General features: G+C 40.2%; 1 protein-coding gene across 7 annotated transcripts in view; it reads right to left on the reverse strand.

Annotated features, from left to right (window-relative positions):
- LOC137433592 (uncharacterized) overlaps nucleotides 1-14,721 on the reverse strand; it is a 377,223-nt gene that overhangs the window by 182,359 nt on the left and 180,143 nt on the right. For 6 of the 7 annotated variants that reach the window (XM_078782386.1, XM_078782378.1, XM_078782406.1 and 3 more), the window contains 6 exons: nucleotides 13,116-13,388; nucleotides 2,236-2,322; nucleotides 1,768-1,959; nucleotides 499-786; nucleotides 91-171; nucleotides 1-4 (listed from right to left, as the gene is read on the reverse strand). The exon at nucleotides 1-4 is cut by the window's left edge and continues 188 nt beyond it. In XM_078782386.1, the coding sequence (XP_078638512.1) occupies nucleotides 1-4; nucleotides 91-171; nucleotides 499-786; nucleotides 1,768-1,959; nucleotides 2,236-2,322; nucleotides 13,116-13,388 (925 nt within the window). The remainder of the gene's footprint in view (nucleotides 5-90; nucleotides 172-498; nucleotides 787-1,767; nucleotides 1,960-2,235; nucleotides 2,323-13,115; nucleotides 13,389-14,721) is intronic. The other variant, XM_078782398.1, reaches the window with a different exon arrangement.

Raw genomic sequence — 14,721 nt, forward strand, 5'->3', positions numbered from 1 at the left:
ACTCCTACAAAAGATGGAACATGTAAAGCTCACTCTTTAGGATAAACCCGAAGAGGATATTTTGTAAAAAGAGATTCAAGTACACCTTACCTGGAACACCTTTCCATGTGAGTGTCGGAACTCCAGTCTGGGAGTTAATGACCACTTGGATGTCTCTCGGTGGTTGAAGAGCTGTATAAAAATTACTTTGGTTATTTATAATAATTGATCATTTGCAGATAGAGTTTAGCAGTGGAGGGGGGAAGGGGTTGGGGCCGAGGGTGGAGATTGTGAGAGAATACAGTCTTTTGAAAGTATAGTTGTACCAGGAAAAGCAGGCCTTTCGTTTATTCAGACCTATAGTGCTCCCAATGGGATGTGTTGATTTTCCTCCATGCCACTTTTCTCTCTATTTCCGTGGTACTCCATGGTATGAATCAACATATGATGTGTCAACCAAATAACTGACTAGAATAGTTGAAGTAATTTTAAGAAATTCAAGATAAAACTATAACTAACCTGTACTTTCTGTGCGCACGATGGGCTGGCTCTCTTTATCTCCGGCCAATGTGACGATGGAAAAGTCAAACTGTGTCTCAGATTCCAGGCCATGCACAGAAAACTGGCTCACGTGAGCATCCAATGTGGACTCATGGAGAGGCCGCACATCCCCTGACAGTGATACGGCCAGGCGGTAGCCTGTGATTGTGCTAAGTGACAGTGGCGTCCAGCGCAGCAACACAGATTTGTCAGTGATGTTGTTCACAGACAGGTCGGTCGGTGCTGGGAGTTCAGGCCAGGCCACTGCTGTATTGGCAAAGTAAAACGAAGGGGGAGGGGGGGAAACAAGATTTAAAATAATTATTATGTTCGACATGAACTTTGATAAAATTATAGCAATAAAATGTTTAAAAAAACAAACATTTATTTATTACTAGCAGAAGTACCCGGCATTGCCAGGCGGGGGAGGGGAGGGGAACGGGGGGGGGGGGGGGGGGAGCGAGCCCCTTGGCAAAGCGAGCGATTTTGTTTTTTCATAGCGTCATAGCGTGCATACTGTGCATAGTGTCATAGCGTTTCATAGCGATTTTTTTTTCATAGCGTCATAGCGTTCATAGCGTCATAGCGTTCATAGCGTCATAGCGTTTCATAGCGTCATAGCGATTTTTTTTTCATAGCGTCATAGCGTTCATAGCGTCATAGCGATTTTTTTTTTCATAGCGTCATAGCGTTCATAGCGTCATATCGTTCATAGCGTCATATCGTTCATAGCGTCATAGCGTCATAGCGTCATAGCGTTCATAGCGTCATCACGTGATCGCTCTGAGCGAATCAGCGCCCACCTGCTCTGATTCCGTTGATTCCGTGCGTTGAAATGCGCTGAGGTAAATATGAATAAAAAATATGGATCGTCAAATATTTTGAGTTCGGCCATGTTCGTCCCACGCTCAATGGCCATGTCTATGTCAAATATCAAGCACGTAAGCCTCTCCGTTTAGGAGTCTATCGGCAACATTACACACACACACACACACACACACACACACACACACACACACACACACACACACACACACACACACACACACACACTGTGTTTTATATATATAGATTCTATTGTTTGTTTATTCATTTATTGATTTTGACAGAACTCGAAAGATTTTTTTTTTGTAATGTATGTCTAAAGTAGTGTATTGTTCACTGTATTATTATGCCACAATGAACAAACAGCACAATGAACACAAATCGAAAATTAAATCCATTGACATGGATAAACAATGTGCTCACTTGTGGTAATTATGGTTGTTGCAGGATGTCCCTCCTTGCCATTTCTGATAGCTGAGACACTGATTCTATACTCCACACCAGGGGAAAGACCTTCCAGCAGAAGTGAGGTCTGCTCGGGTTCCACTGTCCGGTCAATCACCTCTCCACGCTGACCAGGCGTTGGTGCAACAGTGACCCGGTAACCATTCAGACCTTCCATCGTAAATAGACAGGACCAAATTTCTTGAGTCATAGTTTTTAAGGACTTGAGAATATAATATTATATTCCAAATGATTTTTTAACAAGCGAGTCCAAGTTTAAAGTCACAAAAAGTGTTGCAAATGTTAAATAAAAGTCCAATGTTCTATGTGAAATCTGACAATTGTGTTGACCTTATAAACGAATGAAATTTTTTTTTTTAAAGGAAGAAATAATTTCAAAATGCCACAATGGGATCTTAAAGGTTGGGGTCTTAATACAGTTCTCACCACGGCTAGGTGCAGCTTGCCAAGCAATGCCCAACTCCCTTCTGTCTGAATTGTAGTCCACCTGCTCCAGTTTAGGTCCAACTGGGACTACAAAAGCACAGCACTCATATTAACACATCATTAAAGTACCCCACGACTTGTATTTCTTCATCAACTCGAGAAGCGACAGATAATTGCGCAACTGTAACACAGCACAACATTATATTTATTTCTCATGAATGCCATTCTAACACTGGTGTGAGAGATCAAGATTGAGTTTAACAAATCAAAATATTGAGGTGAAACCGATATGCTATAGCATCACAAATTGATGACATAAAGTGGTTGAACTTGTGTTTTGTCTAGCAACAGGATAGCCAGAAGTACATGTACAATCTTTAAAAAAAAAAGCCAATTTAATACAAAGACTGAATAATATTCCTGAGGTTTTTCACCAATTATGTCAGATAAAGCCCAATGATAAGCAGTCAATTGCAAAGCAAACAACTGCAATGCCGACCGACGTATGCAGGCATTCAATATAAAATAAAATGAAACAAACTAACCAATACGATGTACAAACATCTGTGCAGTAGACTCCTTTTAACCCTTTGAGTGCGGGATTTTTTTTTTGATAAAAATACCCCCAGTACGGGATTAATTTGGCATTTTGGTTCGGGAATGCAACCACGTACTGACGATCTATTTATAGGTACAGTATAGTCGATGACGTGTAGTAATGTCATCCGTACACAAAACTTTTTCGCGGGTTGCGGCACTGGACGTCATCCGTACTCAAAGGGTTAAAATGACATGTTTAAGATTCATTTCGATGGGGGAAACAGTAAAAAAAAAAAAACGCATAAAAAAACACTGACACACCCATTAATTTTTGCAATTATCTCGTCAAAATTCATATTACGATTTTATTTTAGAGGGAGTCTATTTTCGTCAATACGGGACTTTAGAAATGACGCGATCGCCCCACAATGCATCAGCATGCATGCGCAGAACCCCTTAGCAACAATGGCGAATGGGGAATCGTATATCATGCGTGTGAGGTAAAGATTGACATGTAGGTCGAAACGTATCTAATGTACAAGTATTGTGCGAATTTCTCTTTTGATATACTTCTTCAATACCATGGATTTATCCTCAATTTTGGAAGCAACTATGTTTCACTAAGCTTCGAAAAACAACTAAAAAAAGACTTCCAAAAATACCTGAGAGAAAGGGGTGTACTTGTGCACAATGAAAGAGTTGGATAACTTTCCCAGTTCACTGATAGGGCTAAGACAATGTAGATGGCCGTCGTGCATACTACTGATGATGTGGACCGGTGCAATCTCCGAAGAAATGTGAATGGGTGTGTGTGCTAGCCAAACCTTCAATCATCACTGCCAGGAAATGGACTGTGTACCTTGCTTTAAATTGCTTTCTTAAATTTAAATAATGTTAAAATTTAAATTTAAATAAATTTAAATAATTTAAATTTAATTAAATGTCTGCTTTAAATTTGCCAAACTTGGTGATTGATTCAATGGACATGTGCAATTGGAAAGCCGATGATGTGCGGCATTAGCCATAGAGTAATGGTTACCAACTCTTTGAGAAAAGACATCTTCACGACGTGAAAATCCACACAGCTTGTGCCAGCTATATTTACGTGATAGCCAGATGTACCAGGTAGATGTTACGTGAGAGCCAGATGTTCCCTGAGGGAGAAACCACATCTGGTTTCGGTGTTTCTCAACAGCGATGGGAAGGACATATCTGGGGCTTGTGAATGCACAGGGTACGTTTAAAACCAACGTTTAAAATGATGATATTTACTATACATCATTTTGGTGGGGGAGGATTTGGGAGGGGGGAGTGGGAGTTCTAAGGCCTGTTCCATGGACACAAGGGAAATTATATTAGATTTTTGCATCTATTGCTAAAAAGAGAAGAGAGAGTGCGTGTGTGTGTGTGTGTGTGTGTGTGTGTGTGTGTGTGTGTGTGTGTGTGTGTGTGTGTGTGTGTTTGTTAGTGTTATCCACTGCCACTGCTCACTTGCAACAGGAAATGGTAGGAACTCAACACCTCTCATCCACTGATATTTCTCGTATTTTCTATATTCCCATGAGTCCGATTTGCATGCAGGAATATAATTATGGTTAACCATTTTGAATTTTCCACTTTTTCGTTTAAATGCTGAAAAGTATGTAAGAAGACTTTTTGAATTACAGATTTTGCACTAGCAATGACAGGTTAAAATCACTCTGTCTGGTGGAAGTAAATAACTGAAAACGCACAAACAGCGCATGTGCAAAAGGTCTAATTACCATTAATACGTCATTTTGAAAGTCCTACATATATGACAACCTCAATCAATGAAACTAGCTGATAAACAAGAACAATAATAAGTGGAGAACTTAAAATGCATTACAACCAAATGCTAACTTTTATGTATTATATTATCTTACATTTGCACACCTTGGAGATTTATTTAATTATGCTAAATGTATTTTGTATAAGGCAATGTCTTCATTTGAGTTTGATAAAATCGCAGAGCATTTAAAGGTCCAAGATCTGATGTTAGATAGCTTTTATGAGATTATTTAAAGCAGGCCCATATGCTTGTTGCAAAGGCATGAGGATGGGGAGAGGAAGGGTATATTGAGTCGATTGGAAAAACTGAAATTGAGAAAAGGAAACTTGGAGAGAAGGGTATTAAAAAGAAGGGAGTTGAAGGGCTTGCAGGGAAGAAAGAAAAGAAAGGAAGTTGGGAGGAAATGGAAATAAAAGGAGGAAGGGGATGGAGACAGAAGCCAAAATCTCATCTTTTTTTCCCCCAAATGTATTACATACAGTCGTGTGCTAAGACAAAGCTTATGAGAAACGCTTTTATGGACGAAGTAACCTGGTTCTGGTATTGGCTACAATTACATTCAGATGTGTTTTTCCTCCACTACGTAATATTTCTGAAAGCTGGATCAGTCTTGTTCAAATGATATTAAATTCTGTACATTGTTTGCTTGTTGGCCTCATGTTGGCCCCAACACCTACGGCTCACTGGCCACACATTCCCTTTCACCACCATCTCTCTTCCTTAATCCATTATACCTCCCCTTCACCCAATAATCTCCATCACCCGCCTCCATCAATATTACCTTTAATATCAGAGGGCTTTGTTCTATGATAACTGATCTCATCTAGCAGGTTTGTGCTGAATCCCCAGACATTGTATGCCCAACGGAATATTTAATTAACCAGGATATTCACCACTCCACTATCTATTTCTGTTAAAGGACACTGCATACTGTTTAACAGCTCCACACACCACAGCCCTTGCTCTGCTCTAACTTCACCTCATATTCAGGAATAGCTCTAGTGCCACATATATTGGTATTATGGATAGATGTTTTTTTTTCTGTAATGTACACTGTACTCTCACTTTCTGATGACAATTCCATTATACCTCACTTTATGCTAACATGGAATATCGATGAACAACGCATTCCGATTCTCCCTTTTTCATCTGTGCTGACTTCAACTCTCAACTTCAGTTGGATGGGAGTTGTTTCTACAGCAATGAGCTGTAGCATTAATACTGATGTCTGCTGCAATGGACAGCCCTAATTTGTGAACTTCACTACTCGTATCTCCGCATTGGTCACCATCACTTCTGGACTTAATTATGACAAACTTTCCTAACAATCTTGCCTGCTTCTCTGCTAGATTCACCTTCTCTGACAAGTGATGTCTCAAGCTTATTGGCTAGAGACAGAGAGCTGCTGAAGCATTACACGATCTTTCAGTTCATCAAGGTTAAGTGGTATTTATTTGCAATCTGTTCTCTCACTCAAGGACTGGTTTAACACTGTATCTGTATCAGACATTGATTCTTCCTGGGAGCATTTTTCATAAAGGTGCATTTCATCTCATGCACAGGTTCATCCCTTCTCACCTGCAACTATCCACTTGTCTTCATGATAATTTCACATGGAGGCTTTGGGTGAGGCACTTTCCTTGAAGAAACTCATCTTTTCAACCTGCAAAGCAAATCTAACGAAGAATAACTCTGGGTCACTCCACAAGTCAGGACTTTGATGGAGCCACTCAAGAACATTTATTTTCTTCTTATTCAGCTTCTCCAATATGGCTTTAGCTTTGTGATTTGCATCATTGTCCTGCTGAAATGTGAATCTCCTACAGTTTCAGATTCATCGCTGACTCAAGCAGGTTTTCATCAAGGGTTCTCTTGTACTTTGCACCATCCTTTTTCTATTCTATCCTGACAAGCTTGCCAGTCCCTGCTGATGAAAACCAGCCCCATAACATGACGTCGTCACCACCATGCTTGACAATAGGAATGCAGGGGTCCCAGCCACTTTGATTGACAAAATAATAGGAAAAATAGGAATTCTGATCACAAAAAATAGGAGTTTAATAGGAAAAAACTAGGAAGTAATAGCACAGATTTCAGCATTGGAACAACATCGGTAGCTTTATTGCTGCAAGATTTATGCAAATACATGTACATGTATGGGCATGGACACACCCCCAATGAACTTGGGCCCACCCGTCTTAACATCGACAACAAAAACTATGACTTCTTCTTTTTGGCAGCCACCATGGACTCTATCAAAGTCTGCTTTTTCTTCTCCACTTTTCTCTGCGCCTCCCTGGTTTCCACCATACGAGTCTGTGTCTCTTGAATCTTTTTCTGAGCAGACTCAAGCATGGCCTGAGCTACTGCAATTTCAGTCATGTCACCTTTCTTAAGCGCCACCTTAAGCTTTTTATTTGCTTGATCAAGCAGACTGTTGCTAACAGTCAGTGACATCTGCTGAGATGACTCTTTTGCTGCCAGAGATTTCTCTGTTTTCTTCAAGTCCTCGCTCTTACGAGACAGCTCCGCTGCCTTCTCTACAGCAATCTTAGCTGTTCTCTCTCTTTCTTCTTTCTCTTGCCTGGTTTTCTCCCTGGCTTTCTGTTCATCTTCCTTGGCTTTTCGTTCTTCTTCAAGTCTCTGCATATAGTGCATGTGAGCAGAACGTCCTAACGAGAGGAGTCCCTTTGTGACTGGGACCATTTCGGGCTGGTCACCATACAATCTCATGCCATCCATTGTTGCACGGAGACCATTGATTGATGCCTCGCTCAGACTAACTCTCTCCTTGGTGACACTTTTCCCACTGATTGAGAACGCGCGTTCCACGTCACTGTTTCCGTGAGACAGTGCAAGGACAATCCTTATCATTTGTCTCACTTGGGGGAATTTACAGTTTCCCGTACAGCCTTTTAAAGCCAACACTTTTCCCCAGTAACTGTCCACTCTCTTCATGCAGACTTCTTCTTCATTCTCCTGTGTTTCCTGGGACCAGTCAGTAGGAATGGCTTCCTCTTGGTACACCTTCCATTCATCTGCAATGCTGTCACTGTCAATATTCCTCTTCAGCTGTCTGGACAGGCTCTTGGCTGATTCAAGAGACCATGCAGCAGTCCTGTTTTGTGGCTGCAGACATCTGGCATTCTTCAGGATTTTGTTTGTCAATGGAAGCTTCTTTTGTAGGTGTACTATGGCTGCCTGGTAGCACTTCCTCATCCCAAGATACATCCTTTCCCTCTCAGAGACTTTCAACTTAGCGATACACCGTCGGGTATCCTCTCCCACACCCATGGATTCATTCTCCAGCTGGTTTGCAACAATGGAAACATCAAGGTTTGAGATGTCTTTCACAGCATCAACTGAAGGAGTCTTCATAATTCTTCTGATCAGTTTTTTGAGCAGGTCATGGAGTTTGTCATATAGAATGTGCACAAGTGGTTGCTCTGACTGGAAGAAGGTGAGGAACTCTGCAAATGTTGCTGCCAAGAACTTCAGGAAATGCAGTTGAGCTTTTATTTCCGGTCGCTGTAGTTCTGTTTTGATTCTTTTGTACCTGGGTTTAAACATGTCCTTTGGCTGCTGCTTTGGAAGAAATACCAAGAAATACTCTTTGAGAGATTCCCAGATCTCTATCAGCCGCTCCACTGCAGGTCCCAGTGTCAACCACCTGCAATCGACATGCTTCAAAGGCTTTTTTGGAACAGCACCCAATTTATGCTGAATGTCTTGAAAATCAACAGATCTAGCAGCAGAGCCTTTGAACCAGTAGAAAATGTCCACTGCAAGCTCAGTTAGGTTTCCACAGTACTCTGCAAGTCCTTTGGCAAAAGCATTGTGTACTGTATGGAGAGTACATGTCCCTACATCAAGGAGACCAGGGCCCCTGTTGTCGAGAATGGCTTTGTCAATCTGTCTCCACACAGTGGTGCTCACATTAGGCCCATCACTGCCGAGCATGATAATATCCTGAAGCTGCAGTTTCGATTCATCCAAGGCAGAGATTATTTTCCTGGACAAATCTTCTCCAGTTGCATGACCCATGAGGTAAGTTTTGAGGTGAAATACTAATATCTGTTCCTCGGCATCAGACCAATACCGTACACGGATTTCTAGTTGCTTCAAGTTCTGTTTATTGGTGGTTTCATCATACATGAGGCTGAAGCCAGAAGCTGAATTCTTAACATCAGTGACTATCATGTCCTGAAAATAAGGACCTGTGGCTTCGCTAATGAGATATGAAACTTTCGATGAGCTCATTGAGAAACCATCCGGGATAACACCAGGAAACATTGCCTGCAGAAGATCCTTCAAACCGTCACAGGAAGAGTAGCTCAGATTCGAACGAACAACTTTCAATGTCCATAGAAGTTCTGCTTTTGTAATAGCGTCTTTTTTGGACATACAGACTAAAGCTGCACGACTTGGCTCATCTGTAGAAGCTGACCCTGATGCTGAAGCAGATGAAGTTGATGGTTGAACGAATGTCAGCAACGTCTGTGACCCACCCAGCAGTTCCTTCGCACGCTTCAGGTGCCCTTTGTTTTGGGCATGTTGTGTCAGTTGTTTCACACCCTGATTGTCACACCTCACTTCCGAATGGCACAACGAGCAGTAAGCTGAGAACACTGAGGACTTGCTAGGCTGACACCAGTCAGAAAGCCTACATCCATGTCCACTTTTCAACCACTCTGGGTTAAATTTAGTTCTCCCACCAGGCATTATACTGCTGGGAGTATACCTGTCAAAAAGAAAACAAATATGAGATAAGATTAAATGAATTAGCATAGAAAATCCTAACCTGTTAACGCATGAAGTGGAAAGAACTGTGAACCAAACTGTTTTTTTTTTCAAAACTGAAACATAAGTTAGTAAAATAATGAGAACAAACAAAGTAATTTAAAGGCAAATCAACAAATTTCTTACCGGTCTGCAGATTATACCTGAAACAAGAAAGATGATAAATAACATGTCCTAACATGTTTACCACCCGATAATTGCATTTTCTCCACTGCTGAATAGCTTGAACACTAATCTGAGTTCAAGCTAAGCGATGACAATTCAATTATGTATCTTTGGTATTGTTGTTGTACTATCTTCAGAAGATTATTAAACAACAAGACTTTAACAGTCTTTATTGTTTTTTGTTTGTTTGTTTTTTTATTGTCCTACATTGCTTGCATTACCTATTGTGCAGCATTGCGTATGTAAATTTTAATTCTACTGTAATTTTGTTAAAAGCTGAATATGCAACTACCACACGAAAGTATACAGAATTAAGTTGTAATCCCTATTTTGTGTCGTGGTCCTTCTTTATTATCTGCAATTAAATGATGAAATGTGTGAATTGTCGATTGAATTAGTTCTTTGCCAAATACTATTAGTTTTAGGCAAAATACAATCTCATTGTAATAAGCGAAAGATTGAGTTAAACATGTAGTATCAAATGTCAATGTTTAGCAAATTAGTAGAAAAGTTAAATTTCAGGTAGAATCTTTAGGGAAAGGTTGTTAGTAATAACTGAATAACCGCAAAGTTCACAGTTGGTTTTGTTACTCTAAGTAAAGTACAAACCTTAAAAATTGAGCTCAGCTGAACTTTTGAAATAAGACAAAGGACAATGATAATGGTCAAGGTATCATTCAGTCATTCTTCACAAAGTATATGAGATAATCCAAGAGAAATGCGTGATAAACATAGTTATATTATTTTCATCTCATTTTATCTTTTATAATTCTGTTACTGAATAGCATGAAGCACGAATCATAAAGGTAAAACAATTGTTTGGAAGGATATACTTAATATTAGGACAAAGTCAAAAATAACAATAACATAATATACATAAGATATACATATCATTTCCAGTCGAGATCAATAACAACACGTACTTTACACCATGGTGTAAACGACATGCCTCCACTTCGTACAGTATTTATTTGTGACGTCATCACTGCATACTCAATTTTTCCTCAACAGTGCACTTTGTTGAGTCCTCAAAAATGCACTCACCACTTGTGAAATCGATCGAACAAACGGTTTTCGAGAAAAAGACAAAGAGACATATGTTCTTCGGGGATTTGAGCTTAAAGTCGTTTTGGAAATTTGTCTTGCGATTATGGACCCAGAAAGCAATTCCATGGCTGACGATTGGTATAGGAATGTCTGTTCTGACGCTTAGATACAGAAATTCTACTAATTAATATATCAATTTAAATTTTGGAACATTGAGGGTTAAAAAATAGGAAAAATAGGAATTTCCACCAAAAAATAGGAGATTTATAGGATCCTATTAAAAAGTAGGAATAAATAGGAAAAATAGGAGGGCTGGGACCCCTGGGAATGGTATTGACTGGGTGATGTACAGTGCTTTACTAGAACTAACGCTTTGAATTTACACCAAAACGTTTAATTTTTGTCTCGTCTGACCACAAAACTTTTCTCCACATGCCTGCAGTATCATTATGATGCTTTTTTGCAAACTCAATACGAGTTTTTAGATGTTTCAGTAATGGCTTCTGTCTTGCCCCCTGGCCATAGAGGCCAGTTTTGTGAAGGCAACAGGATATTATTGGTTGATGAACACTAACCACCCATCTTGGACATAGAGCCCTTCAGATCTTTCAAAGTCATTTTTGGATCCTGAAGTGACATCCTGGACCAGTTTCCTGCTTGCCCAGGTGCTGGGTTTGGATGGGTGACTTGATCTGGGTAAAGTCTGGGTGGTGTGATATGTATTCCACTTCTTCATGATGGATTTCATTATATTCAAAGGGATAATGAGTGACTTTGAAATCTTCTTATAACCCTCTCTGAATGGTTCTTCTCCACCACTTTATGTCTGACTTCTTTGAAAAGCTCCTTGGTATTCATGTTTGCTTTTTGGTTGACCAAATGACCTTAAAACTCCTTAGATAAGTGGGGGAGCTTAATTTTTAGCTTACCCGGAACTTAGTTCAGGGGAGCTTATGCGATGGTGTGTTGTCCGTCCGTCAGTTCGTCAGTCCGTCCGTAAACACTTGAAACTTCTTCTCCAAAACCGCTGATGGGATTGTGACCAAATTTGGCACAAGTTATATTTGTTGTGTTGTGACTAAAGTTTGTTCACGGCATTTAAAAGAATCGGGGTATAAGGGGGTTTACCGGGGTGTCAAAGTGAATCCAGGTTTGACCCCCCAAAATAGGATTTTTGCTTTTTCCTCTGAAACTACACACACTATTTCGATAAAGCTTGACCACAACCTTCACCACTCAGGCTGTAACAAAGTTTGTTCACGGCATTAAAAAAACTGCCCCTTTGCGAGTCTATGGGGGGGGGGGGTTGCCCCCCAAAATAGGTATTTGCTTTTTTCTCAGAAACTACACACACACAATTTCGATGAAACTTTACCACAACTTTGACCATCAACAGACCTTGAGAAGATTAAGAATTAGTCCAGCACTTTGAAAGTGACATCCAACCCAGACATTTTGCTCTTTCACGAGCCTCGATCTTGTATACAAAAAAAAAAAAAAAAAAAAAAAAAAAAAAAAACCCAGACATGTATCACATTCTCACTGATTTTTTCCAAAAGGACCAATAAATTAATCCAAATATATGTTGTACTCTGCAGTCACCCACTACAGGAAGTTAAATCCCTTAAGCTCTTGGGTGTTAAAATCGGGTTTGATTTATCCTTGCCACAATTCATTTCCAAGCTGGACTACAAAGTGAGCTGCAGGATGGGAATCCTGCACTGAGTCACGACATTCCTAGGTACCTCTAATCTTAGAAAAGTCTCTAAAGCACTTTTATATAGTACAATGGAGTATTGGTCTCTTCAGTGGTTTGGTGAACCAGCTTCTCATCCCTCACTCTTTGATATGTGGACAGAAAAGGTCTGAACATCATCAACTTAACACACCAGGAGTCTCATGCTCAACGTTTGCTGTTCTTTCATCGTAGATAGGGTCTTACAAGATCTTCCAAATGATCTTCCACCATCTCTCATTGAGTCTTTCAAGAAGAGTGCAGGCAATTTATCCTTTCAAACCTTCACCCTTCCTTTACCCTTCAGGATGCATGTATTCCATCAGAAACTCCCTTCATGTTAACTTTCCCAAGTCTAGACTTAATGTACACCTGAAATCATTTACGCATCTTTTCTCCCATCTGTGGAATCGCCTCCCGGTGTTGGTCCAATCCTGCACTTCTCTCCATGGTTTCATTCTAACAGCGCACTGCAGCTGTTTGCCTTCTTCCTTACTCAGTGAATAACTCTTCCACCATCACAAACCCACCTTGTTTATCTACCTCCCCCATTTCCTCTTTACAGTCTCCTCTTCTCTGCAGTCTTTGTTTGTTTGCTTGTTCTGCACTGCTTTTCTGTATGATGCCCATCAATCCTTAATCATCTAGCACCTTCATGGGCCTCAATCATGCATAAAAAAGTAAAAATGATGCATAATATTTTACTGAAACTTTGATGGTATATCAATGATGTCTACAATTATCAATGATTGGCAATATATTCAGCATAAAACTGTTATTCACCCGTGCTCTGAGTGAGCCTGATTGGCAAACTCTCCCCACCATCCACCAAGCTCGTCACAGAGAAATCATATTCTATCCCAGGTTCAAGGCCATGGACAGTGAACAGGCCCGTACGACGAGCAACTGTCGTCTCAAGTAGAGGTCGGGTTTCGCCCGTCAAAGAGACAGTCACACGGTAGCCCGTGATGGTGTCTAGGGCCAGTGGACTCCAGCGAAGAACCACCGAAGAGTCGCTGACGTTGGTAATGGTGAAGTCAGAGGGTGCTGGGACGGCTGGCCAGTGCAGCAGCAGAAAGTCAGAGAGGGGGGGAGCGATTAGTGCAAAAGCCAGCAAAGCCTCGTGAAAGATTTCATATCTGGCTATAAGCTTGCATTGAAACAAAGAGCCAACAAGCAGCAAAGCTTCAAAATTCAATGTTTGTTTTGAGCATATACAAAAAAGCTCAAATTGCGAATGCAATATGGTAGCGATATATGAAGAGCACATGATTAAGACCATGCAAACTGCATGCTCAAAAAAGTATTGCATGGCAGATTATCAAAGTTGGTAACATTTTCTGTCCGGGCATTAATTTCGACCAACTTTGTCTTTTTTCAGCAAAAATGTTTCACAAAATAAAACTGTAGCATTAAATCTATAACTTATCTTTTTACTTATTTTTAAAGTCGCGTATTTTTTTTAAAATTATTTATCCCTAAAAATGGGCAAAAACCTCTTGTCCTAAGCTGAGGGCAGCATTGGAATTGGTATCACAACTTTGGTTTGAAAGAAACTTTTCAATACTTTTGAAGTTTTAATATATTAATTAGACATGTATCAAGATTCCTGTATTTTTTTCAAAATTTTAATGATTCTTATTTTAGATTTACTTACATAAATATATCTGTTCCTCTAGTTTGTGTTCTTGCTGTTACCAGAACCGAAAAGTATAAGTAATTAATTCTCCCTGCACATGCTCGTGACGTACTTCCTGTAAAGGGCCTGCACTTCCAGTCTCCACATTATGGAACCAGCATGAACATGTCACTCTGAACAAAAAGTCTCAAATCCTGAAACAGGTGAGTGGATTTTATCATCTATAAATATTTGATGTCCTCACTGCTATTGGTGATTTCATACCTAAAACCAAAAATGAATGTTTTTGTGAATAAGGAAAATATTATACTATACGAAACACACCATGTGCAGCGAGGTTATGCGTGATTTGACATTGAGCTTGGGTAAAGAACTGCATTGAAACTAAAAGCCTGTCCTAAATGTTAGTGTCCTTACTTGTAGACTTGGAGAGTGTATGAACAAGGTTGGGTGTAAAAGGAGGTTGAATAAGTTTTATTGGCCCAGAAAGAAAAGGATCGCTGTTGGTATCAGTTTTATAATGGACTAGCAGGGACCCGTTTTATACCTCCCCCCCCCCCCTCCCCTTCCCACGCCTCCTGCCCCCAAGCCCTCTCCCCCCCACACTTCTCCCTGCTCTCAAATGTTGTGGTTGTGTGCTTCCCCTTCTCTCCCCATCTTGTCTTCCGCTCCCTCTTTTTGTATATTTTGTTTGTCTGGTTGATTTGTTTGTGAAATAAATGTTAACTCTTTCACGAGCCCCGATTCAGT

The sequence above is a fragment of the Myxine glutinosa genome, chromosome 1 (genome assembly GCF_964187855.1).
Source record: "Myxine glutinosa chromosome 1, kmMyxGlut1.1, whole genome shotgun sequence".
Lineage (NCBI taxonomy): Eukaryota > Metazoa > Chordata > Myxini > Myxiniformes > Myxinidae > Myxine > Myxine glutinosa.